General features: G+C 51.7%; 1 protein-coding gene across 2 annotated transcripts in view; it reads right to left on the bottom strand.

Moving 5' to 3' along the window:
• Window positions 1-3,665: 3,665 nt before the first annotated feature.
• The window catches only part of NTNG2 (netrin G2), a 47,782-nt gene continuing 24,379 nt past the window's right edge, over window positions 3,666-27,068 (bottom strand). Inside the window, exons 4-8 of one of the 2 annotated variants that reach the window (XM_017810220.1) lie at window positions 18,391-18,563; window positions 16,643-16,669; window positions 5,908-6,075; window positions 5,123-5,257; window positions 3,666-4,814 (exon numbers count right to left, since the gene is read on the bottom strand). In XM_017810220.1, the coding sequence (XP_017665709.1) occupies window positions 4,591-4,814; window positions 5,123-5,257; window positions 5,908-6,075; window positions 16,643-16,669; window positions 18,391-18,563 (727 nt within the window). In that variant the 3' untranslated portion in view covers window positions 3,666-4,590. Of the gene's footprint in view, window positions 4,815-5,122; window positions 5,258-5,907; window positions 6,076-8,552; window positions 14,770-16,642; window positions 16,670-18,390; window positions 18,564-27,068 lie in introns of those variants that run through there. The other variant, XM_017810222.1, reaches the window with a different exon arrangement.

Below are 27,068 nucleotides of genomic sequence, written 5' to 3'. Positions count from 1 at the left end.
CCAACAGTTGGAGCTGGGCTGTTCATTCACAGCCCTGTGGTTGGAGCAATACTGTGGGTAGGGTGAACCACTGTCCTAAAAATGCAGGACGTCCTCTCCCTTCTGCATGAATAAATGATGGATGAAATGCCTGCTGTATTGTAAATGGAATTTATAATGTTAATGATATAATACAGTCTCTTGCCACAACGGGTCCATTCCCAAGTAATATAAAAGGTCTCCTTCCTTGTCTTTTTAAGATGCTTGGAAAGGAGCCCAATGCCTTATTCTTTAGTGCAAATAAATGTGAGCTAAGCAGCCTTGGACATCCAATATCGCTGACACGAGACCTCCTCACCATATGTACCTGTCTGCTCTGGCCTTGGCTAATTTGCCACCAACTCCCAGGAAAAGCATGATGGAAGTGAAGGTGGTTTGAGAGCACATCACATCTGTTTTTGGGAAAATGGAGAAAACCTTATTTTATGGCCCAACAGGCTGCACTGGTGCAGCTGTTCAGTGTCGTCACTGATTTCACTGTTGCATAAAGCAAGAACTCCCTTTGCTACAGAGGAATCCCATCAGTTTCCCCCTCTGTTTTAATCCATGAAGTGATGCAGAATGGGGTCAGGATGGACCTTTTGGAGCCTGGTATTGTTGCTGACCAGGACAAATGGGTGGGTTTAGGCTTTCCTCACACGTTTCACCCTGCAGTGAAACTTGTTACAACACACAGGGAATCAAAATGCCAAAGGAGCCTTTAGGAGGGTCTGAAGCTTTTCTTTGCATCTCAAATCAGGGTGTGGTTTTGTTTTTTTTTTTTTTAGCCATTTTCTATGTGATTGTGGCCAAACTCCAGCTCCCTGCCAGCAGGGCTGAGAAGAGGGGGGATACAGAGCTCTTCAAAACCCAGCTCTGCTCTTGCTTCTGAGCGAGAACACTCAGCTCCTCCTTTATACTTCATTTTATTTACATTTGAGTCTTTTCATGAAAGCCAATTACAGAGCAGAACTGGGAGGTGAGACCGTATATTTTATTCCCACTAAAGTGTTGGTTCTCTCCTCCAGCCTCCGCAGGGCTCCTTAGGAGTCCTTAGGAGTCCTTAGGAGTCACTCCTGCAGATGAGATTTCTGCTCCCTCATCTTTGAAAACCCAAATAACATACCTGGGAAGTGCCAATGGAATTCTTTCCCCCCCCTCCTTCTGTCTCCAGCTCCCAGGGACTCTTGGTTTAACATTTTACATCGGGCAGGTTTTTGTTGCCTTGGGGCTTTTGGTTATTTAGATGTGCTGGTGCTCTAAATAGTTAAAATCAGAGTGGAAATTTGAAGTAAACAAGAAAAATCAAAAGCTCTACTTCTGCTGTTTGGAGAGGTCACTTTTTTGCAGACAGAAGTGTAATTTAAAAACTTTTTCAAGGGAATCAGATGCTGGTGACAGGATTCACATGGAGGCTCTTGAAAGAGTGCAAGTGGCTTTTCTCAGAAAGAGAAGTACCTTTTGGTTAACCTTTCTCCAAGTAAAGCATCAAGCTCATTGGACAACTTCTCCCATTTGGAAGCATTAACTGATGTACAAATGTTTCTATCTTAAAGAAGATGAACTTTGGGATCTGTGGGTACTTGTTGTGATGGTTTCTCTGTGTTATTTCAATAATGCTCAGTTCTCTTTGTGCAGACACCCCTGTGCTAACAGATGTCTGCAGTTAATGGATCTTCAGTGCTGAAGCTTTCAGAAGCTTCAAATTATTTTCTTAAATACCAAATGTAAGTTTTTCTGTGAGAGGTTTTCTTTTCTGTCTTGCAGTGGTTTGTGTTATGTGATTTCAAGTTCTATAGCACGTTGGGACAAGTAAAATGCTGTCCTGATGTCCCACACATGGGGCTGGCTCTGTGTCTGAGCAGGCAGAGCCATGGGAGGGACATCCAAAACTCCCCCCTGCTCACGGCCTTTAGGCCATTTGATTTCTTCTGTGGGGTGGAACATGTGTTTGTTCTTTGCAGTCACTGATTCAGAGGGTTTTGCTTCTGCACGACTGGGAAGAGCCCCAGGATGGTGCCCTTGGTGTGGAGGGTGGGCTTGTGGTTTTGTTCCCCAGCATTTTTCAGGTGTCCTGTGGCACAGCTGCAGGAGGGTTTGTGCTGCAACCTTCTGCTTCTGATGGGAGTCACAGAACCATCCACTGGGCTTTGGTTATAAAGCAGGTCCAGGGCTGAATCTTACTGGTATTCAGGGCTCATAGGGAGGTGGTACCATCTCTGGAGCTGCGTTTGGAAGCCAGTGATGCTTTATTTTAAAAATGTCTAGCTGAAGATGCCCCTGCTCAGTGTAGGGGAGTTGAACTAGGTGACCTTTAAAAGGTCCCTTTCCACTCAAACTGTTCTATGATTCTAAAACCCCAGAGCCAAACAGCCAACACCCAATCAACCAAGAGAAAATCCCCAAACCTCAAAAGGTCTAGTGCAGGGGTCTATTGCCTTCAGCAGTCTTCATTCCTGGGCTGTTCTGAGCTTCATTGTGCCCTTCTTAGGTTATTTTCTGCAGGAATTTGGTGCTGCTGCTTGGCACGTTCCTGCTTGCATTGCAATAAACGTGAATCTGCTGGGAGCAGAGCTTGTCTGGGATATGGCTTTATGAAACAGTAAATTTTCTGATGCTTAATCTAATATTCTAGAGAAAAACACCAGTACAGGGAAAGGAGAATGTTGCTTCACCTTCCAGAAGTGCCATTAGAGATCTTGATCTTGTTATGGTCTTTTCTCTGCTATTACTTGTAAGAACAGTAACATGATGATTTAAATCTGTGGCAGTGAGGAAGTACAAAGAAAAGCAAGTGTTGATACCAACAGAGAGTGTTACAGACAGGGAGGCACTGCTGGGGCCAGCCCACTTCCTCAAGGATCAAATCTCAGCAGGGGGAGTTTAACCCTCTTTTATTTTACGGTGGATTAACTAAGCCCTGTGTCCTGCCTTTGTGATGTTAAATGCTGCTCCAAATGTGCACCAGATTTGTGTTGCTCTTTGAAGTGACAGTGGAGGCTGAAGCCTGGACTGTTTGGAGCTCCTGGGCTGGCTCAGGGAGCATCCTGGAGTTGGGATGGGGACCAAGGGCTGCTCACCTGTCAAGGAAATCCAAATCTTTGGACATGACAACACCAAAGCTCTTGTGTTTGTGACATTCCCATTGTTCTGACTGAGTTACATCATTTCTTGTCTCTGGTTTCTCCTGCCTTTGCTTATGCACTTGGTTGCAAATGCCTCCTCAGATAGGGGCATGTTTGTGAGCCTTAAATAAGTTATCTAGTCCCTGTGATCTCTATACTGAAATTCTAGGCTGACAAAATAAAGAGCATTGTCTGCAAAAGGTGCATCATAGGACCAGCTGGAGGCAGGGGGAGCTGGAATGGGACTGGGACACCTGAGGTCCCCCTGGAGAAGCAGCCCTGGACTAGCCAGCCTTCTCCTGCCACAGACTCATTTGGAAATGGCCTTTCCACACAATACCAGTGCTTAATGCATCACCCAGGCTTTGTTCGTCATCTGCAGTTAGTAGTCTAACCTAGGTTCAGCAAAGTAATTAGGAGAAATAATTAACAGCTCTCAGTGATGAGGCAACCTCTCTCTCCCTCCCCTCTCCCTCACCATGTGGTGCACCTTGGTAGTGACTCAGAAAACACAAGAGGACATTATGAATCAAAAAAATAAGTCTTTACCTGTAATTAACTGTGCACACAAAAAGGAAAACGTGGTGATCAAGCAGCCATTAATAGTTGCTTTACTGGAGGAGAATACACCAGAATCAAATGCTCATGGCAAAATGTCCCTTTAAGTTGTGGTTCTGTTATAACATTTAATCCAAACAAAAATAAGTCTCTACCAAAAAAAGTATTTGAACCGTACACTATTCGGACATGTGTGGATAAGACACTGCACTCCTCACGTACCACGGGCCTCGTGGCCCCTGTGTCCTCCATAAGTGCAAGAAAACAAAACCCAGCAATGAAAATACAAAATCAATGCAGCAACTAGAGTTGTAGGCAACAGTATGTGCGTGGCCCGGCCAGGCCGATGGTGGGATGTGGGACTATGCAGCAGGGATGGACCAGAGTCCCCCCTTCCCTCCCTCCCCTTCCCCTGCCTGTTGTGTCGTGGGGCTCCGGAGTTGTCATGACAGGCTCTTTTGAAACAGGACACTAAGAGGAGGAAAAATAAAAAGAACACCCCAGCCTATACCAAAGTAATGAAAGTAAGAATAAAAAAAATCTCCCTTGGATCGCGGCACTATTTCAGCAGGGCCCCGGCGGCCCCGGCTCACCCTGTGTGGGGCAGGGAAGGAGAGTCCCTGTGCAGAGGGAAGGACGTGCCCACGCCCCTGGCACAGGCTGGTGCAGTCCCCACGCTCCACAGCCGGCTCTGGGCTGGGCCACCCCGGCTGGGCAGGAGCCAGCCCCGGGTTCTCTGCGGATACCTCTGCTGGGAAAGTGGGCCCAAAGTTGTGCAAGTCCTAGCGTGAAGGAAGGCGGAGGAGACGGTGGGGAGAGCCACCCGTTACCTTGGGCTCCCCAGGTCCCTCGGGCGACGTGCCTGGGCTGGGCCCCCCGCCCTGCGGGGTCAGAGGTCCCCCCAGGCGTGCAGCTGCAGGACCAGCACCCCCAGGGCGACTGTGCCGAGGCTGCTGCCCACACCGGGGGCACCATCACAGTCCTTCTTGTCCACTTCACACCTGGACTGCTGGCACAGCACCCCCTTGAAGCCCACGGGGCAGATGCAGCGCTGGTTCTGGTAGCAGGTGCCGCCGTTCTGGCAGAGCAGGAGCTCGTCGTCACAGACGTTGGCTACGAGGCGAGAGGAAGGGATGGAGGGAAGGGTGTGGGTGTTAAACCCCTTGATTGCAGCAGGAACTAGAAGCTTTTAGCTCCTAGCAGTTCAATTATCCAACCCTCATAGTGCTAGAGCACTTCCAAGGCCAGAGGAACACAGTGGGAGGTGCAAACTCCACAGACAAAGCTACGAAGTCGTTTTGGAGTTGGGAGGAATGGCCGGAATCTGCTCACCCTCCACCCTGAGCATCACAGTGCTGAAGACCCCCCTCCTGCCTGGACCCATCCCCACGTCCCCGTGCCTCTCCAGCCCCGGTACTCACGGAAACAGCCCTGTCTCCAGTAGTAGTTGGGCAGGCAGTCGTCGCACTTGGGCCCCGTGGCACCTTCCCTGCATTCACAGTAGCCGGTCTCGTTGCAGCGGTCGTGCATGGAGCCGATCTGGTTGCAGTTACATTCTGGCCAGAGACATTTTGGTCAGAGCCTGCCCTGCCTGGGGCCTCTGTGCATGCCCATTCCCTGAGGGAGGGGTTGGGGACTTTGGAAAAGCCCAGCAATGTGCTACAGGAGGGACATTACAGACCAAGGAAGGACACGGAGGCCTGAGACACCCTGATGGTGCAAAGAGCCATGGGTGCAAAGGCCACCCCTCTTTGGAGCTGAGCCCCTCCTGGCTCAGCAACGCATCTGAATCCAGTTGGAATAATTGTTTTACTGTGAGGGTGGTGAGGCCCTGGCACAGGTTGCCCAGAGAAGCTGTGGCTGCCCCACCCCTGGAAGTGTCCAAGGCCAGGTTGGACAGGGCTTGGAGCAAACTGGGATAGTGGAAGGTGTCCCTGCCCATGGCAGGGGGTTGTAATGAAATGATCTTTAAGGCAGATCCCTTCCAACTCAAACCATTCTGCGATTCTGTGATATTATCTGAGGTTTGTTTTCAGGGAAGAGCTTCCTTGGGAAGCTGCACAGACTGTAATAACCACCATCCTCGCAGAACACACAGGTGGGCACACCATCCTCTGGACAGGGGCTGAACCGAAGCCCACCCCACAGAGGACCCAGATGAGCCATCCCACAGGCCGGCGGCCCTGCCCGGGGCTGGCACACTCACCTATGCAGACATTCTCGTCGTCCAGCTCGGCCGAGCTGTTGCGGTAGAAGCCCAGGCGGCAGTGCTGGCAGTGCTGCCCCCGCGTGTTGTGCTTGCAGCTCACGCAGGTCACCACGTTCAGAAAGTCGATGTAGCTGCAGCGGTTGGAGTGCCCGTAGCACTCACAGTCTGCGGAGAGGACGAGAGACCTGGGGAGCTGGGCTGGGCACACCCTCCCTCCCGCTGGGCGGAGGAGAGGAGCCACACCGGGGGATGCTCCTGCCCGGGTGGAATGTCATGGCCTGGGCAGGATGAGTGCACACAGTGGTGGCTGTTCTTCACCACCGTGGGGGCATCAGGGCTGGAAGTCATCGCTCAGAGAGTAGAGCAGGGTGAGGGTCTCTGTCCCCTTGGGGTGTGGAGCCAGACCCTGGCAATGCCAGGACATGATGTCTTGAATGGGCTGCCCAGGGAAGTGGTGGATTCTCCATCCCTGGAGGTTTCTAAGATGAGACTGGATGTGGCACTTAGTGCCATGGTCTAGTAACCACGGTGGTAATGGAACAAGGGTTGGACTTGATGATCTTAGAGGTCCTTTCCAACCTGGCTGATTCTATGATTCTTTCAGGAACTGCATAATTGTGGGAGCAGGCAGTGGAGGGGAGTCAGGTGCTAATTACACAGCTGCCTTGTTAATGAGCAGAGCTGGGTTTGGCTCTGGGGAGGCTGCAGGACCCATGAGGAGCTGGGCTGGGGTGCAGAGCCCTGGTGAAGGCTCTGCCTCGCTGGGCACAGAGGGCACTGGCCCATGGGATGGAGCTGGCAGAGGGTGCTCAGGTGGACCTGAAGCTGCGGTGTGTCCAGGTAAAACCTTGCTGTCTCTGGATTTTTTCCCTCTGTGTCCCTTCTCAGCACACCCCTTGTGTCTCCCAAGCCAATGCTGCTTGAGAAGGGTGATGACTCTCAGGTTTAATGCTTAAAATGAGTCTGTGCAAGGCAATGTGGCTTGGGTGGGGTCTTTCAAAAGCTGGTGGACAGGTGTGTGAAGGTTTGAAGCAGGGCTGCCTGGCACAGCTGGTGGGGTGGGAGATGCCACTGTCACTTGGCCAAGCACAGCTCATGTCCCCAGGGCTGACCTCTCTCTGCTGTGGGCACATGTTAGAACACAGCCAGCCAGGCTGAATTTGTAGCCAGAGGAATTGCATGATGTGGTTCTTGTGTTTGCTTTTTATTACCATGACCTGGGACGGTGACAACCTTGCAGTGTCAGATCCAAGTGCTGGATCTTACTGGGAGTTTAAAAGGATAATGCAGGAGGAAAGGAGATGACTTGGTTCCCTTATGTCCCAGCTGTCCTGGTCAGGAGGTTCCCAGCCAGCATGGGCAGGGAATAATGTGGGAAGAAATAGTGTCATCCAAGTCTGAGCTTCCCCAGCCTTCGGAGAGGAGGAGGAGGAAAGCTCAGAGCTGGGACTTTGTTCCAGGCAAGTAACATTAAACATTCAAGGATGGCAGAGGGGTGGGATGGAAGGGTGTGGGTTGCCATGCACATGCAACTGGAGAAGGAAACTTGTATCAATGAGATGATGACCAAGGAAGATGAAGCAGGGCAGAGGTTTCCCCATGGTTCACAGCTGCCTGAGGAGGAGCTGGCAGTCTGTTTTAATCTTGACCTGCTGTGAAACAACTTCTGCCTCGTCAACCAATATCCAAAGAATTTCAGCTCAAATTATTGTGTCTGCAATTCCCAAGTGTTGTTGCAGCCTAGGGATGCACTCCTACATACAGCTGACAGCTAACCACGACTAGGATAGCCAGACCCTCCCCGTGCTCTCCATGTCTGAGTCTCTTGGACCACATCACCTGAGTGAAGACAAGGAGCCCTGGAGCACCACCCTCCCTCCTCTTACCTCTGTATGATTCGATAGGAGCCACTGGGCCAGAGTTTGGTTTGAGCCGGATGAGTTTTGAGCTCTTTGAGGACGCTTAAGAGAAATCAGAGACACGCTTTTTCTCACTGCTTAACACCACGAGCAGCTCTGCCACAAGAACAATGCCAAGCCAGGAACACCCCTCTCTATTTCTGCACCAGGAGCTGGGAGCTGCTAAATTCCTCCTCTTCTTCTCCCCTCCTCGAAGTTTGATGCATGAAAAACTCCATGCACGGCTCTGTTGCAGAGCTGGGAGGAGCTACTCACACATCTTCCTCCCCACTTTATGCACCTTCAGTGGTGTGGATTGGGTTGGTTGGGACAAGGATCTACAAGTCTAAACAGCTTAAAACCAACATCTACTGTGTTTGGTGGTGGTCACCACCAAAAAGCTGCGAGGAGGAAAAGTGCTACGGAGGTGGGATCTGGCAGGGGGTGCTACAGGGTCCCGCAGAGCAGGTGCTGCCCCAGCCTGGCCCGTCCCCAGCAGCACGTACCTGTTTTTTTGCCGTGCCTCTTGCCTGCAGAGTGTGCTGTGCGCCCTGCTTTGCTCTTCGGAGCCGCTACGCCAGAGGATAAAACACGCCTGAGCGCTGTGGTGGGCAGAGGGCTCCCAGGGCCAGCCCAGTACGGCTGGGCTGGGATGTTTCCTCGGGGCAAGGGGCTGCCCCAGCCGGGATAGGGCTCTCTGGGGGCTGTGCTGCCAGCCAGACCCCCGTCCCACATGGAATGACCCAGCGCTGGGGGTAAAGGCCATCGAGCTGATGGGGTTTGGTTGGTGCTGGGGGGGTTTTGCGCTTTGGTGACCCCAGTGAGGGGCAAGGTGGAGCAGCACTGAGGTCCCACAGGGTGTTTGGGAAGGGGTCTCGCTGTTTATTTGTGGAACACGAGCCCTTGCAAGCGCTGTGGGGCTCAGGGAGGCGCTGGGTGGGCACTGCCAGCTACAACCACCTGTGTCAGTCACGTCCTGACAGCAACAGCCCTCAGTGAGAAGGGGGTCATGGCTCTGAGGAGGCTCCACGGGCTGTTGGGAACAGGGTGATCTGCTAACAAGGCTTGGCCCTGATGGGCCAGAGCAGCCCATCAGCCCAATTAACCTTGCCCAATTGACTTTGGCCATGGCATAAAACCCCTTCCCAAAGAAGCCCATGGGCTCTCCCAGCCCCAAACATGTCTCCAAAGAGACCTCCATGGGGCTGGAGGAGCAGAACTGAGCTGAGATGGACCCCCCAAGAAGGAGACTAGATTATTTGATGGTCATGCTGAGGGCAGGTGGGTTGTCCTGGCCTATGGCACTGAGGGAGAAACCTGTCCTGTCCTGACCCTGGGGACGGGCACAGCCTTACCTCGCATGTTCTTGGGAGGGTCTGGGGGCTTCAGCTTGCGTCCAAGTGCTGCTGTGTTTGGTGGGTCATCACAGGTGGCATCAGAGAGAACATCAGATTTAACACAGATCCCCCCCTGTTTGCTTACAAAGGTGGCAAAGGGACACTGGAAGCTCTAGGCAGGTCTCTAGGGTAGGTGGGTGGAACCGTATCTGGTTGAGGATGTGCTGAAGCAGGAACGAGAGACAAAGTCTCCTGAAAATTAGCGTTTCTAAGCGTGAAGAGAGACAGGGAAAGTGTTCCTAAGGGAAGGCTGTGGGAGCTGCTGGGTGGCTGAGTGTTGGCATGTGGTCTTTACATTGCCCAAGCACGGAGAGAAGCCAAATCTGCAGACCACTGTCAGGACTCAGCACAGCCCTCCTGGTTCAGCACAGACTGTCAGCACCACCCAGCCCTGATGGCTGTGGTGTGGCCCCATCACTTGTTACTGCACCAAATGCAGCTTTGTCTCTCTGTGAGGCCAGAGACAGGCCCAGGGTGCCCTGTTCTGCACTGGAAGTGATGCCAGTGTCTACAGCAGGAGCAGCTACAGGATCTTGGGTGGGAAATGGGAGCTGAGCACCAGTGGGCAGCTGCTGAAGTGTGTGCTGGTGGGAACCCTGAGGAGGAGAAGCTTCAGCCTTGACAGCCAGTGTGAAACCTCCCAAGGTTCCCACCAGGAGCAGCTCACCTTAGGCAGTCACTCAGGAGAACAAGAAGGCATCTATGCTCTAGACAACACAGGCTTATCCATTTACAGAGTGATTCTGCTCTACAAACAGGCTCCGGTCTCGGGAGATGACAGGATTTCCATGATCCTCTCCGTTCACCCCAGCAGCAAGCTGTGAACAATCCCTTCTACCACTTACCATCCTCATCTTTCATGTACACGACTAAACCCCGAGGCTCAAAGCAGCCTCACCAGAGTCCCAGCTGCGTGCAGGGCACAGACAAACCCCGAGCTTTTTCCCAGGTGGAGGAGGAGAGAGGCATGGAAAGCAGAGGTTCAGAGCTGGAAACTAAAGCGTTCTCAGAGCGCCAGGAGCTGGTTCTCACTGGCAGGACCCAGCTCAGCCACTGAGTGGCTCCTACCTTCTGCTCCTGGGCCAGCCTGGGCCGGGGGAGAGCCCACCTGCAGCGGGGCAGCCGCCGACAAGTCGGTGTAGTCTTGGAGTGATCAGAGGGGAAAGTTGTGTTACTGGGTGTGCTGGGAGGGCTGGTGTCCCACGAGGAGCCCTGCAGAACCCTGAGGAGGAGCCAGAGCCACAAACCAAACACCCCAACCCTGTGCCACTCGGGTTCTCGCACCTCCTTGATGCCAGCACTGCTGCTGGCACAGGGTGGCCAGTGTGTCCTCAGGCTTGGAGGGGCTGGGAAGCCCTTGGATTGGGAGGGGCAGGATGGCAGTGTGTGCTGAGCTGCCTGTTCTCAGCCCAGCTCAACATACAGGGGTTTGCTCTTGTGTTTGCATCAGCACCTGCTCTGCACCCCTTTGAAATAACAGCGCTGAGAAACAGCACAGGTGTCTTGGGACAGAGGCACCAAGTCTCGGTTCCTAATCCCAACTTCCAGGCCTTCCCTCAGGCTTTGCCTTTCCCTCAGAAAATGCCAATTTGCAGGGAAATTAAACCAGCAAGAAATTTATAGCTCACTTGTTTGATTTCCCTGCAAACCCTCACCCCCACTGGCTCCATCCCCCTCCCCAGCTCCTCAGTATTGGTAACAATCTTCAGGTTTGCTAGAAAACAAACCAAGGACTAAAAATTTTAAAAGCCATATTATTAATTTCGAGCTCCAGTTGGGTAACATAAGGAGGAGGAGGAAAAAAAAAATAAAAAAAAAAATCTCTTGATCCTTGCCAAGTTTCAAAGGACAAACCCGAGTAGGAGAAAAATGTGATTTCCCAGCCTTGTCAGGGGGATGATAAACAATACAGAATAAAAAAGTAAAAAAAAAAATAATTTTTTTAATGACGAGCTCTAAGAGAAGGTGATAGACATTGTCCTTTTCAGCTGGAAAGTGGAAACCAATTGATATTAATATGGTGTTAAAGAGAATATGAAAAAAGCCCAGTGCAAATTGGCAAGGGTTTAATTAGAGTCACAATAAAAAACAGCCCTGGAGGCATTTTGCTTTTTAGTCATTCACATACACCTCCACTCAATCACATTTACAGAGCCAGGAAAATTATTAATGCTCATTATCCTGAGAACCTTTCCCTTGCAGCTCAGGGCCATAATGGACAGTTTTACATTTTGGGAGGGGGAGAGACACGTTTTGCCCCCAGACCCAAGTCGTACAAATGGGAAACCATGGGCAGCTCTGATGGGAATTGCTGTTCTTGGTGGGTTTCTGGAGAAGTGGAATAAACTGAACCAAGAAGTCACACTTCATAGCAAAAACCATTGGGGCAAACAGTGCTGGGGGTAGTGGGAGGCCCTGAAAAAGTCCTGCTCAAAACATAAACAGGGGTCCCCTTTCTGCAGGACCTCCACAAAGCCAGGCTGTCAGGAGCTCGTAACCATCAAGCAGGGCTCAGGTTTGTTCTGTTTTTCCCAGAGGTGAACTGGCACTGCTGAAACTGCCACAAACCAGAGAGTGGAGGGAAAGCTTATTTTTTTGCTTATTTTGAATACAGGGAAAAATTTAACTAATGGCAAGGAAGAATCTGACAGGCTTCAAGGAAGGTTTTGAAATAACAGAACCGCAGAAGGCAAAGGAGAATAGCACTTAATTCATCCTCCTTAAGGTAACTCTGCAGTTTCCCTTTCTTCTACCCATTTTGGCAGCCTCAACTGCCTTCAGACCACAGGCCTTGCCCATGAACTCATTCTTCTCTCCCCTCTCACCGCACAGCAGGCGACAAAAGCATTCTCCAAACACGACCACAGCTCCACCTTGACCACGGAAAACACCACGAGCAGCCAAAGGAAGCAGATGTCTAGCAGATCCATGCAACCCAGAGACAACCCAAATCTAATCTACTCCTCTAAGCCTACGTGCAGCATTGCTGCTACCCACTAGTGTGCGGAGGCACGAAGGAGAAGGGGGAAAACACATCAGGCTGGCTTTAAATACCTGCTTTTTTCTGTGTTTCTGTCACGGGCACAGAGGCAGCAAACTCAGAGGCTGGTCTGATGACGCTTGCTTATGGTGGGAAGAAGAAATTCAGAGGGCAGAAGACAGTGTGTCAGTTAGAGGGTGAAGCGGCGCGGGGATGGGGCAGGGCTCTGACAGGACTTTTTTAAGTGCCTGGCTGACCGAGGTGGCTTTAAAGCAAGGAGGGATTTTAATGCTTCTAAAACTCAGAAAGGGGGTGACAACAGGGTGTCTCACTTTGGGATTCTGACCCTGCTTGGGGTTACTGTGTCTCCTGCAAACGTGTGTCCCACCAGGAGCTCGAGGGGTCACCTCTTTAACAGGATGTTTCCCTTGAGGTCCAGGTGAGTTAGATCTGCACCCTGTGGGGATGTCATAGTGTTTAAAGAAATACTTTACGTTTTGCAGGGAGGAGGAGGAACGTCTCTGGCCAAAAGCAGATCAGAATTAAGCTGGGCCTTGATTCTCTATTGCTGGTCAAGGGCACAGGTGGACCTTTGTCATCAAACCCAGCATGTTGCCCAGGTAAGAGCAGGTCCCTGAGCTGCTGGGTGGCCCTGGCTGCCTTCTTATGTGGGACAGCCCCTCCAGGGACTGTCACCACTCTATGGTGGGACCTGGCTGTGCAGAAGCACAGATGGGGATCTGGATGGGGACAAGGAGCTTGGAGCTCAGGCCTGACTGTATCCAGGCAGGGATCTGTCAGCTGGGCTGCCATCTATTAATTTTGTCCCTTGCCCTTAGTTAATGAAAGCATGAGGAAAACATTTTCTCTGGCCAGGAAGCAGGTTTTGGAGAAGGAATAAACCCCAAGGTGCATGATGTCTCTCAGGTCCCTCAGAGCAGTTTGGCAGGAGAGATTTCCCCCCACCACCCCCAGCCCCACGGATGCATCCTGCCCATGCCAGATGTACAACACAAGGCAGAGCACTGCAAGTCAGACACAAGAGAGGCACTAAGCACATCACCCACATGTACACAGCTAAAAAACAGCCCTAAAATGTTGCTACAGGAGAGCATGGATATAAATCAAATGACTCCAAGCATTTGGTGTGGATGGAGATGTGACCACTGCCCCTGCTGGGGCCGTGCTAATGGTGTGAGCGCCAGGCAGGGGTGGTGGATGAACCTCCTCCTGCACAAGTACAGCATGGATCTGGGTGAGGAACACTTCTTAACAGAGCTGAGACTTCCACTTTTTTTTCCAGGGTCACTCCAACTCCATGGAAGTCGGTCCTAAGCCCTCAGCTTCCTGATTAACTCCCCAAGCAGGGTACTTCCATGAATATATCTATATTTGCATAAACATGCAATCAAGTTTCCTCATCCCTTTGACTGGCTTCTGGCAGCTCCCCCAGACAGACTGTTACTAACATACTGTGGGTGTAAAACGTCCTCCTGGGAAATATCAGGCCCTGAAAGCATGGCAAGGGGAGGAATGCGTGTCTAATTCCCCCGTGAGAAGCTTAAAAAAAATGTCCTGCTGTTAAGTTTTATCTGCTCATTTCCAAAAGACAAGCGAAAACGCCGTCTCCTTGTTCACGGGGGGAGGGAAGGAGGAACCCCCAGGAAAAGGACAGAAGTTTTCCTCCACGGGGTGATTTTGGAAATTAGGAAAGGATGTTTCTGGCACGTGTGTGTGAGTTGCAGCCCCACATGCTCCCTGGCTGCTTGTACAGCAGCTGCCTGGGGAATGTTGGCAGGAGGTCAGGGATGGAGCAGGATGGGGTGCAGTTCCCCTCTCCTTCCAGAGAGATGCATGGTTTAACTTTATTATGGGACAGTAAAATCTTCCTTGCCTTCCTGCCCTGCCTTGTGGTAGAGCTGTAAGAGAGCACCTCTTGCAGCCGTGCCAGCCCTGTGCAGGACAAGTGGCTCTAGGACGGATGGATTTTGAAAACCTTCTGTTTTTAAAAAACATGAAAATTGAGAGGACAAAAAGGGAAAAGCAATGGTTCCCCCACATCCATTCCTGGCTTTACTTCTTGCTGCCCTGATGGTGACAGAGGGACAGCTGGTGAGGTGGGATGGCAACCCATGGGGTGGTTGTCTCTTGGCTTTGAGGTGGACCTGCTGTGGCTGTCCCTGCTTACAGGGACCATAAACCTTGCTCCTGCTCATGTTGGACAGGAGCTGAATAGAGATAACAGCAAACCAGAGCTGCCTGGAGGCTGGGAGATGTGAAATGAGTCAGGGTGATTTTTATCCATGTCTCTTTATCATCATCCTACAGAGCAGATATCCAGGGCCACCGGCACGGCAGTCCCATGGGAAGCAGCTGAAAAGAGGAGCTGGGAAGAGTCCTGGCCTCCAGGTGAGGCAGCGAGCGTGGCACCCACCTGGCTGGGTGGTGGTGGCTGGTAGGGGCGTGGTGGTGGTGGTGGTGGTGGTGGTGGTTGAGGTGGTGGTGGTGGTGGTGGGCGTTGTTGTGGTGGTCGTTTTTGCAGTGGTGGTTTTTGGGGTGTTTACCCGCTGCGGTCGCTCGTACGCTGACAAGCAAAGAGAAGAGGTGGGAGGCACTTACTGGGGGGAATGGAGGGTTTCCTTGCCAGCCTGCACTCCCACGAGGCTGCTGCTGCTGGGCTGAACTGGTGACTGATTTCTCAGCACGGTCACAACTGGGGCACCAAGAGGATTAAGGCGACGGCAGCTCGATGACACACATGAGTGTGTGTGTGTGTGTGTGTGTGCAGGGGCTGGAGGCTGTGCCTGTATCAGCTTACTCTGTTGGTGCAGATATTGGCTTAAATACTTACAGCTCTATCATAAACTAATTGCCAATTAAGCTGAAAAGGGGAAATGAAGGCATGTCTGGGCAGGGATGGGGTGAGGTGCAGGCGGAATGAACTCCCAGCCCAAGCTGTGCTTCCACTGCCCAGTGTCCACGTGCCCAGTTGTGCTCCTTACCCAGCACCATTCCCTCCTGACACCCCCAAACTACTCAGCACCATCAAAGCCAACCAGGATCACTGGCACCTGTTCATTTCCACTGGCACCCTGCAAATTAAAGGATGGTTCAGGGTCAGGGAGCCCCCGCAGAGCTGGGCAGGAGCAGCCCTGAGTGTGGCACCACAACAGCCCGAACTGAAATAACACTCAAACACAAATTCCTACTTAACTTACACCTGCTGCCCTCCTGTCCTTGTTTGTCCCACTGCTTCATGCAGATTATCATGCTTAATTTCATAATAGCCCTGAGCTAGTTTAAATACTTAATTTAGGTCACTTCTAGTCTCCTGTGCAGGCTAAATAATCTCTCCTTAACTGGCCTTGGACACAAATCCCTCCTGTCCACCTCCTGCACATCGCTCCCAGCACCCCCAAAGCTTCTCCCCAGCAGCAAATTTTGATGGGAAACGCTTTCCAGTGAAACAAAGGTAGAGCTGAGGATGCCAAGCTTTGTTAAGGGGGGAAAAAAAGAGTTATCAAAATGGTTTTGACCAGGAAGGTGAAGAACATTTTGGACTGTTAAAACATTTATTTTTTCTAATTCTAAATTACTGAAGGAAGACTTTTAATTTTCATTTGAAAATTTTAAGCATTTAACTGCTTAAAATCTAAATATGGTTCATTTACCCAGAAAACCTGTCCTCCACTTGTCAATTAGGTGCATTTTTCTTAATTGCATTTGCATTTCTCTGAAACTCTTCCTCCTCCAATTCTTCCCACTTGCCTGCAAACCAAAGAATTCATTATTCATTCAGCTCTCTGATTTGTTTCTTCTGGAGGGGAATTCTGAGCCACAAAATTCAAACCCAGGCTTCTGCTTACCCAAAACTCCGGGCTCTTTGATATCAAACTACCTCCAGCTTTGTTAAATAAGGAGTCCTCTCATCCCATCAATCTTGCAGCAGAAATCCCCACTGAGCTCTGCTGCCTTTGCTGCCGACACTTCACAGACATATGTTCATACACATACACGTGTACATGCAGATGTACACATGCTCTATATGTTTTTTTACTGATAGCCCAAGGTGACCCAGACTGGATTCTATGCCAAATAATTCACACCCAGCTCCTTCTCAGAGCAGAATCCTGCAATCCTGGAGGGGTGGGGGGAGTTCACAGCGAGCGCTGGTGATTTTGAAGAGTCTTTTTTTATTTCCTTTCCGGCTGCCATACTAATGAACCTCATGGGGGGAAACCATGCCAGAGGAAGAGGCAAAATGAGGCTCCTGAAGTCAAAGGAGGAAAATGTAAGACTCTTTGACAAGACAGAAAATGAGGCACAATTAGGGAAGACTTATTGCCTGGAAAATGATAATGGACAGAAAATAACCATATTTCTTTCTCCTAGTGACATCCACAAGGACCATGCACCGAGGTGTTAAATGCCAGCATTTCAGTTTGGGTTTTACTTACTGCCAAAGGCTGAGCCTGCAGCTGCACCTGGAAAAAAGAGAAGAAGCCCAGTCACTGGAAGCAGGGCACCACCAACTCTCTTACCAGCAGGTCACACAGACACACAACCTTGGACCAAACAGCAGTTAATTAGTGGGGGTCTTGCTCATGGGCACATCAGTTTGCTGCAACAAACAGCTTAAAAGCTGCTTTTTTCAAACCACAGAAGCAACCAGACAGTGCTGTCTGGGGTCTTGGCATCTCAAGCTTGTCATATGGGGAAGGAAAACCAGCGTGGCCTTTGCTGATGGTTTTTTCTCTTAACCATTTCCTTGACCTGCCCTTAAAGCCCAGCAAAGGACAAGCACATCCTCTGAGACTCAGTGGGCTAAGGACAAGCTGTAGGGACTGAACCAGTTCTCAGTGAGCAAGAAGGGCTGGACACTCTTCCCACTGCAGCATTTGCTCCACAGGACACTGCAAAGGCAGCAGCTCCAAAGTCCATCCAAGGACCAGCTTCTGGCTTTTGGCACCCAGGAGACGAGTGGCCCTGCTCCTCCCTGCTGTGGGTAAATCATGGAAAGTCTCAGCTCTGCATGAATATAAAGCACAGGAGCAACAACAGAAGAGGCAGGACTACCAAGAGGAGAGGTCTTCAGAGAACTGCCTCTGCTGCAGAGGAAGAGGATGTTGATGTGGGGAGAAGGAAGCAGCAGAGAGAGTTGGGGTGGGGAGGAGGAAGAAGACTGAGTGACAGATGGGAAGAGAGATGAATGGGAGAAGAGCAAGCAGAGGAGAAAGAGAAATAGGAAGAGACACAAGGAACGGAGGGGAGGGAGAGAGACAGAACAGCATGTCTGTGCCTGTCAACACCAGAAACTCTCCCAGGCTCCTTTGAAGCAATGCAGCCGCTTGGTGGGAGCTGACAAGCTCGTTCCCTTTCAAAGAACCTGCTCGTCTACCAGCCCTGGCACACACAAAACATTCCTGTCACGGCCTTCGGAGCCTGAATTTCAGCTTTGATCATCTTAAAGCACATGAATCTTTCAAAAAAATTTGGGGGGTGGGAGGGAAAAGGTTCTCTTTGGCAACGCTCAAAGCTGCTGCTTGAAAGGCTGGAGTGGCTACCGTGGCTCCGTGACATTTAAACAAGTCTGCTAATGTGGACTGGACAGAAACCCAGGAGGAACCGGCCCATCTGTGATGTTTCCTGCCCCAGTTCCCCTGCTCGAGCGATGGTGGGGATGGATCCTCCATCCCGCCTGCGCGCCTTTGCTTCTGTCAGAGCCTTGTTCCAGCAGCAATTGGATGAGACTGGAGCTGCGCAGAGGGACCGGAGCTCGCGGCGCTTGCCTGGAACACTGACGTGCACAGAACGGGATCCAGGAATCAACCTGCACTGCTACTCCTACTCCCCAGCCAGTGCTCTGCTGTGGTTAACAATGCTTTCTCTAACGGACAATAATTTGCACTGCCACAAAGCCATGGACCTGTATCTTGGCCTGAGGTCATCCTCCCTATTCCTGACCATCATTTAGGCTCATCGCTCATCTACCAGCAGCCAACACACCACCTCTGCATCCACCAGATCCTCCTTCATGTCTCTGTGTACAAAGACAGGGGTAAATACCCGCTTCCCTTTCGAAAGCTGAGCATCCTGCACCGATTCCAGTCAGAGAAGGACATGATGAGACCCTGCTCCCATCTGTGGGTGTTGTGCAGCCCAAGGTGGGAGTGCAGCCAGGGCTGGCTCCCTGCAGGTTACTTACATGCATTGGGGGACCCATTAGGGAGAGGCAGGTAGGATCCTGCTCGCCAAGACCGGGAGCGAAAGTTCTTCTTGCACTTGCCGCAGTCCTGCCCCGTGGTGTTGTGCTCACACTCGCACTGCAGGCTGCCCTCTTTGAAGGTGCACAGGTTAGCGTGGAGGTTGCATTTACACCTGGAGGAGGAAGACAGGGAAGAGCTGTCAGGTGTCACTGCTGCTCCTCTTTGCCCCCGGTGTAGTGCTGAAAATGTAGTGCTGAAGCCAGGCTGGTCACCCCCTTTCTGTTCCTTCTGCAGGACTTTATCACTGAACTCAGCTGTTTTCCCCAGATATGTGCTGGAGCTCTGATGTCCAATTCCTTGCCCAAGGTGCATCTGCTGTCTCTAGTCCAAGATGAGAGATGCTTTCCTCCCACCATCCGACTGCAGTAGCACAGACTTTAATGGTAAGTCAATGTCTCCAGCTGAGACTCCAGGAAGGAGTCACTCATGTTTCAGGGCTGTTACAGAAATCTGGGTGATTACCCTTTTACTGGGAGGCAGTCTTGGACTTTAGATGGAGGAGCATGGCCAGCACTGGTGGGACTTGGCCCTTGCCCCTTGTGATAAAGTCAGCAGTGTTTTCTCCCGTGGTGTGAAGCTGCACAGCACAAACCCTTTTCCCCAGCCTGCTGTGATCAAAATAACACAGAGAGCAAGTCACCATCAGAATGCGCCTCATCAGAGAAGGCAACAACTAAAAACACTATTCAGCAATTTGCAAACATTAAGAAACTTTTAATGAGCTGTAGTGCAGTATGCAGGGAATAATTATCTCTGTGCACAATAATTCCTGTTGCTCACACTCCGGAGGTGACTTGCGCAGAGCACAGAGACTGAGCCCATAACTCACACGTGGCTCTGGTGACTCCTGGGCCCGAGCTCAGACCATCAGACAGAGACTTTGGGGACCAAAACATCTCATTTCATTCCAGACAGTCGATCCCTAGCACAGCCCAATGCTTTGTGCGATAATTTACACTCTCAGAAGCAGAACCATTAGGAAAACAGCAACGCTGAGCCTTTTGTGCACGGGTGAAATCTGATGGGGCAACACTTTGTTTTACAGGGCTGAAGAGCTGCAGAGCTGAGGGAATGAGCCCCATGCAGAGAAGACAGAGGAAAAATGGCCTGCTGCTCCTTGTGCTCTATCTGCACTGGGATAAACAGCCTGGATTAGGCTGGGAGCTGGGAGCTGGTGCTGCGCATGCCCCCCAGCTCCTGGTGCCTCTCCCCCTCTACCTTGGAGCCCCCAAAGAAGCTCCCCAGCCACCTGCCTGACCCACCAAGGCTGCCTTTGCTGTGCTCTCCTCACGCATGGATGGATAAGCTGACCTCATGTATGATTTTTCCCCCCCCTCCCCTCCCTGTCCTTAATTCTAGCAAACCCCGCTCAGAGGCTCAGCATAAGCTGGATGAACGATCTCTCTCCCCATCTTACAATCCTGCCCTGTCTCTGACCAAGCAGAGGAGGGAATTTTGCAGTTTCTAAAAGGGAGGAAGGAAGAAAATGTGTTCTAGGGAGCAGAGGCAGACACACTCAGCATGCTCCACTTGAAACTGTGTGTTAGTGAGAGCTGGAGATGCCGTGTCACGGCTGAAAGCATTAACAGCCTCCAAGCATCGGTGCTCTGGGAGCAAGTCACAAATCCAAGCATCCAGGGGGAGGAAGTGGCTTTGGCTGGTACCTACACAGGAGGGAGGCTGAATTTCAGATGCTCTGTGTCCCCTCTGCCTCTGGTGAGGAAGGATTTTGGCTGAGCTGTCCCAGCCCTGTGGCAGAGGTGATGCCCAGCCCCGGAGTGCTGCAGAGCCTGGCTCTGAATTATTCAGCGTCCACACAGCGTGGCCTCCTTCTCTCACTTCAGAACGAGCAGACGAGAGCAAAGCAGGCAAGATAGTGGGTTAAAGCAGGTCAAAGCCTCACTGCTGCTGCTCTGGGCCCAGCCTGAACAGAGCAACAGCTTCTGGGAGCTGCAGCTCTCCTCTCTCCTCCCTCCTCCTGTGGTGGGAGCGAGGGGATGGGACCAGCTCCAGGGCACAGCATCACAATCCAGCTGAAGGCAAGTCTAAGAGCCCCAGGGGAGTGGGTACGAGGAATGCAGGGACTGTCATGCCCCTTGTTTTCCCTGAAGGTTGGGATGACGTGCAGGGTAGTGCTTGGCTCCAGTCCTTGACCCTGGAAGTCTCACAGTGGGAACAGCAGCCCTGGGGGGCCACCACCTGGTCTCTGAGGTGGCCTGGGACAGCCTCAATAACCCCCTCCACACATAGCACATCATTGTTCCTGGCATCCCCCACCAAGAGCCAAGCAGATGTTTTGAGGTGCTTCTTCTGGCTCCAACTGCTGCAGTGCAGGAGGGCGAGACCTGTTAATTTGGCTCCAGCTACAAAACCTTCACCAAGCAGTGGGACCCAGACTTCTTGCTCTAGGGAAAACAAGAGCAGTCAGATGTGTCTGCTCATACACACACACTGCTCACTTACTGCTGAGGAGGGCTGAGAGCTGAGCACCAGCTCCTGGGACAGCCCCAGCTGCCTCCTGCCCTGGCCAGCGGGATGGAGATGGGGTAGGTGCTCAAGGACGTCCCCCAGCCACTGCATGTAGGTGTGATGGAGCTCTGCTCTTCCCAGAGAAGATCCTCACTTCCTAATTGGTGTAAACTAGGAAAACTAAGTAAAGAGAAAGCAGAGGCAGACATTCACCTTGCCTGCCTGGGCCCAGGTCACTGATTTTTCTCACTCGCCCTTTGCCACCATGCAGAAGTTTTTTTATCCAAAGGATCAATTTTACCAGGGAATTGCTTTCTGAATTTGACCTTTGAGGATCATCAATCTAAGCAGGGAACTGTAACCCCAGCAGGGTGACCCCTCAGCACAGCACTTTTCAGCCCAATCAATCAGGCTGCATTATTTAATGGCCAACAGCTGAGCACTGTCAGCCAGCCCTGATTGCCAGCCCTGTTTTGGGGAGAAGGTTTTTGCATCCCAGCCTTCCTGCTGCTTGGGCTCAGAGGTTCATCTTCAACCCCTTCTTCAGGCTTCTCTGGGCCTGCAGCCCAAGGACATGTGCTTGTTGATGGTCTGTGCACAGCCAAGACTCAGCTGGCAGGGACTGGAGTAAATGGCATTAGCCCAGTCCCCTGGGTGGGAGCTGCTAGTCCTGCCTGCCTCTGCCCGTCTTCCTCGGCGGCCAGCCACGGCAGGAAGGAGAGGATGAAGGGAAAGGTTAGGAGCTACTTAGCAGTGAGGCTTAAATAGCAGGCTCAGGGCAGACACCTGCGCCGTGTCCTGCAGCGATGGCCCCACTCCAGCCCCGGGGCTGCTCCAGCAAAGTGCTGGTTGCAATATGGTCTCTCTGGCTCTGGAGGGCTGAAGAGCCAGGAGTGTTTCTCCTCCAGCTCGTGGGTCAAGGCACACACTGACAGTGCTGTTTCCCAGTGAGCATTCAGAGCCCACGGTGGGGAAGAGCCCGAGGAGAGCAGCCCCAGAGCACACCCGTGAGCAGCACCCACGGCCTGGGGACACCCATCCTGCACTGGGTAGCAGGTCACACAACTGTGTGCATTAAACAGAGACTGGCTCACACTGTTCCCAGCAAGGGAGGCTGGGGCACTGTGTGGCCCAGGATGTTACAGTTTGCACAATGGGGTATTTAGGAGTTTATTTTAGTGCAGTTGTTCAGCTGCTGCCTTTCCTCGGAGTGGTGCAGTGCGATCTGATGCTGCCAATGCCTCCACCAGGGAACATCACGGAGCTTGGAGCGCCAAGGAAAGTTTACAGGAAAGTGTCCTTCTTTTTTTTCTTTTCTTTTTTTTTTTCCCCAGCCATAAAGAACAGTTTCCTGCATTTCTCCAAGTCAGCATCCTGGAGGTCACAGCAGCGAGCGGCTGGAGAGGTGTCTGGTGCCAAGCCCACGTGTGAGGGAAGGAGATGCCCATGCAGAGGAAGGGGGTGAGTGCAGAAGCCATGCTGGGATTGGGAAAACAGCCCCTTTCCCTGAGCTTTCATTAATAATGACTTTTGAAGTGATTTTAAAAAGTCCTCCCAGCCCTTTGTTTTCCTTCCGAGGATTCTTATGTATTTTACAACCTTTTTTTTTGTCCATAACCCCACTTGCAGAGCAGGGAAGTAAGGCAGAGAAAGGCAAAGAGCACCTCCTTATCCCTCTCCCTCCCCATGGGGCTGAGACAGTGTTGGGGTGCTGGCACCCCCCTTCAGGACTGATGCAGTGACTCCACTGCTGTGTGGGGTAGGGCTGGAGGAACCACTTGCTGGCTGGAGACCCAGAGAGCTGTTCTGTCCCCTTGCACCTTCCACCGAGTTCCCACGGAGACAACACTGCCCCAAGCTCCTTAAAAAATCCTGATACAGGACATGGAGCAGCAGAAGTCCACTACAGTGGGCTACCATCTCCTTTCCAAGTCTCCTTCCAGCCCAGCCTGCACATTCCTCTCTACCCTGTGCTCACCACGAGGATGCTGCCGTGTGTCCCCAGGGATTCTGTGGAGACTGGTCCCCTCCTGCTGGTTTCTGAGACATTGGGCTCCTGCTTTTCACCCTTACCCGTGTGGCTTTGCCCCCCTGCTCCCTCTCTGCTCCCCGAGCTGGTGCTGGGGAGAGGCAGTGCTCAGAGAGCTGCTAATGACTGCCGGCCAAAGGAAGGCTTATCAGAGCTTCCCCTGAATTGTTTGCTCTCACTGTAATTGATGAGCCTTTAATGAGTCTCATGGGATGATGTGTTTGAAGGGAGCTCTTTCCTCTCCATCCCCAAGGAAAATGATGTTTCAACTGATCTCGGCTCTCGGGGAAACATGAATAACTCTTTTCCATCTCTCTATTGTCATCCCCAGCCGTTGCTCTCAGCACGCTCCAGCAGCTGCCTGGCCATCACTTACCCACTTTTACCTGCTCCTTTGCAACTGTTTTGGCAGCTCAGCAAAAGCAGGGAGCAAATCTTTTGGGCAAAGCATAACGGGTGCTGAGCTTGGATTGTTTCTGGCCCATCTGTGCGTGTGGAAGCAGGTAAAAATAGCTTCTAATGGTTGGGCCATGGAAGAAGAGCAGTCCCTTTGTGGGGAGCAGTTATATGAGGATTTGCCTTGCTGGGAGATTGCTCTGGCAGAGGTTTGCTATTGCCAGGCCTGGAGCAGGGCTGAAAGGGCTGAAGAAGACAAAGGTGGCTCATTCATCCCAGGAGCAGGACTGGGAGCTTACTGGAGCCTGCGGTCCAGGGACTGAAGGGCAGGAAAAGCCATTTTAACATGTTGTTTCTTTCAGCTTGAACCAGGGCGAGAGGCTTCTGGGTTTCACTGCTTTGTGCAGAGCCAAAAAAAAATGAAAAAAAAAAGCCCTGAGTTCGGTCAGAGGGACATGTGAGTGGGTTATTTTCCTTGTGGGTTTTTACTTTTCGTTGTGTGGCCAGGATGGAAGGAACCCTCCTTGTGCCCTTCAAAATGGTTTGAGGTTTGGGTTACAAAGATGAGACAATTTAAAAGATGCCAGAGTGGAGAGCACGCTAGCTGGCTGTTCCCATCCGAGAGGCTATTTATTTTAAATAAGTTGACACTCACCAGCTGTCAAGATCCTGCTGACTGGTGGAACATTATTTACATTCAAAGCTGTCTTAAAAAAGCAAACACGAAACCAAACTTCCCCATTAGGGGGTCGGGCAGCAGAAGGGAGGAAGGGTGAAGAGGACATCACACGGATATGTGAACATAAATATTTGCAGAGTAATGTGTATAAATGCTCTTGGTCTTTCTCCTGGAATGCAATAATGCCTGCAATTGAGTTCATTGGCCAAATTGAATTTGGGCTCCTGTAGAAGTCTCTTTATATTAAGTGCTTTAACATACATCACCTTCTCAGTCTATCGATGAAATCCTATTATCCGCTCAGGGCCGGACGCAATTCGGCAACAGAATCGGAGGGGAAATAAAAACCCTCACAAACCGAAGCCAGGAGCAGGTAACAGGACCTTGGGCATCCGTCTCTGGCTATTGACAAAGCGTCAGGAGCTCTGGGGGAAGGAGGAGCTCTCTGGGTTTCTCTCTAACTCCCTCCCTCCCTCTCGCTCTGCAAGTTTTCCCTCCGTTGTTCTGCGGTGGGAGCAGAAACCTTCGCAAGACTCGAGCGAACAGTTGCTCTGCATTAACTCAATTTAACTATCTGACCAAGAGCAAGATTTTGCTTGAACTCAAGCTAATTCCAGCCTGGAGGAGTGCCAGGGAAGTTCAGCCATCCAGCTCCCAGGGGCTGCCCAGCGTGGAGGCGAGGACGGGCCGAGGAACACGGCGCACCATTGGCACAGACTTGGCCGTCCTTGACACGAGGATGCTGCTACCTCTTGGGACCTGAATTCTGTCTGCCAGGAGCTGCAGGGGAAGGAGCAGGGACAGGCACAGGCAGTGCTTGCCCTGGTTTTTGTGGTCTTCCCAAAGTTGCTGAGTGTGGGTGGCAGCTGGCCCAGGGCTGCAGGGGCACTGGGCAAGTTCTTGGGAATTGTTTGGGTGAGCCTGTGGCTATTTTGGGGGTGATGCTTCAGCACTGTGGCTGGGAAAGCTCAGCTGGGTAAGCCCATGCTCTCACAGATCACCCCAGGTCCTGCCTGTTCCCCTTTGGCAAAGCAGCAGCAGTGCAGGTCCCACCCTGCTCCCCAGGGAGAGATGCTCAGTGGGGACATCGGCCATCACACAAAATCCAAGACCCTCAACAAGAGACTGTTCCATGGACCAAACCTGCTTCTTTTCTCCTTTCTAGAGACAGCTTTGTTGGAGAAGCCAAGATCAGCTGGAGAGTCTCCAACAACCTCAACAGAACCAGAAGGAGGTTGGTCCCTCTTGGGCCTGAGTGCAGCCTGAAAGGAGGCACTGTTCCATGGAGCTGCTCAGGGATGAGGAACACTCCCTCCTCCTGCCTTCCTCCAGGGACTGCTCATCACCAGCAGGATGGACAGACAGACAGACAGTGCATGCATTGGGGCAGGGGAGGATAAAGGAAAGAAATCCTAATATAAATCAGCCTAAAATTGATTCGCTTCTGCTCAATGTGATTTCTCCTAACTGGATCCACATGTCCCGGCCATGGCACATTAACTTCAATTACAGCTTATTAATGTCTCCGTGATGGAGCTTGGCCTGCTGAGCACGGCGGTGACTGACGTTATGGAGGGGAAAAAATTACTCCAAAGAGACTCGGCGTGTAATGGAAAGAGAAGCAGCGGCTTTCATCGCGCCGGCCCCGGCAGCCGGGGAAAGCTCATTCACCCGTTCCCGAGGAGATGACCGAGCTCGTTCCTGCACTGAGGAGAAAATGAAGCAATGGACAGAGATCTGTGGGGAAAGTCTTCCCGCTTCCCTTCCCCACCCTGCCTGGCACACACACACACACACAGCACACAGGCCAAGGGCTCGCTCGCGTCTATTCCTGTCTTGACTCTTCTGCGTCTCCAGTTACCCCGCAGATCAATAGGGACAGGATGGTAGAAGAAAGGAAAAAAAAAAAAAAGAAAAGAAAAGAAAAAGATACCAAGAAGAAAGAGAGTAAAAATAAACTGTCAGCCATGAACGGAGAAATGGACCCGGCTGAGGCTGTGGGAGGAGGAGATGCAGAGGAGACCCTGAAGCACCAGCCCATTGCACCAGCTCCCAGGGAAGAAGCAGTGACCCCCCTGGAGTCACCAGATCCTCTGTCAAACTCTTGACCACCCCAGTCCATCTGGCTTTTGGGAGAAGGCAGAGAATTCCTCCCCCTTGTCCCTGTGTCCTTTGCTCCATCTCTTTCTGCTTTTCCCCAAAGTTCTGGGAGACTGTGGTGAGGGGTCTTTGGTGGTGGGAGGCTGAGGTGTGAAGGAAGGGGTGGGCTTGGAGGAGGGCCCAGGAGCACATGGAGTGAGGGGATCACAGAAACCTCTCTGAACCCACCTGCCAAGGCTGCAGCAGGAGAAACTGCCCCGGTTCATGGTCTGCTCTGAGGGCAAAGTGTTTTACTCTTCCCTTGACTGTGAACATCAACTAGAAACGAGCTGCCAAGTGTCTCATCACCCCGTGGGCACTGCCAGCTGCTGCCAAAATCCCGGTGCTGTGCAGGGACAGAGGCAATGCCACGCTCTGACAGCACACACTGCTCCTCCAATGCCACACACCATGGCCGGGCACGGCTCCTCCAGCCTCCCAGGGCTGCTCACACCTCTGCTCTCCAGGTGGAATTTTCTGGCTGCTTTTTACCTCTGAGCCCTCATTTTTTCATAATCATCTTCCCTCTTGTTTCCATGCCCCCTGCAGTGGATCCCTAACACCACTCCAATTTTATCTACGAACTTTCCTTCTGTTCCTCAAACACAGTCGTTCCCACATGCTGGAAGTGGCAGCGTATGTCCATCCCCATCCCTGCCTACCCTTCCTCCCCCCTTCCCTGCACAGGGCTCCTGTCAGGCTCACATTGATTTCTCCTCTCTTCCTCTCAATAACCCATCCCTTGTTGAGCCATACACAAGATTTAATTTGGTTTTAGTCCCTGCACTGTAACTGGCTTTGCTTACAGCTGGAATTAGATTGCTTTTCAGTGAGAAACCTGCTTGCTGGGACTGGAATAATCACAGGAGCAGAGTTAATTCACATGAGGCTTCTCCATCTTATAC

The sequence above is a fragment of the Lepidothrix coronata genome, unplaced genomic scaffold, assembly GCF_001604755.1.
Source record: "Lepidothrix coronata isolate B3197 unplaced genomic scaffold, Lepidothrix_coronata-1.0 Scaffold28, whole genome shotgun sequence".
NCBI lineage: Eukaryota > Metazoa > Chordata > Aves > Passeriformes > Pipridae > Lepidothrix > Lepidothrix coronata.
The sequence above is the reverse complement of the archived record's forward strand: the minus strand, read 5'-3'. Positions and strand labels throughout refer to the sequence as shown.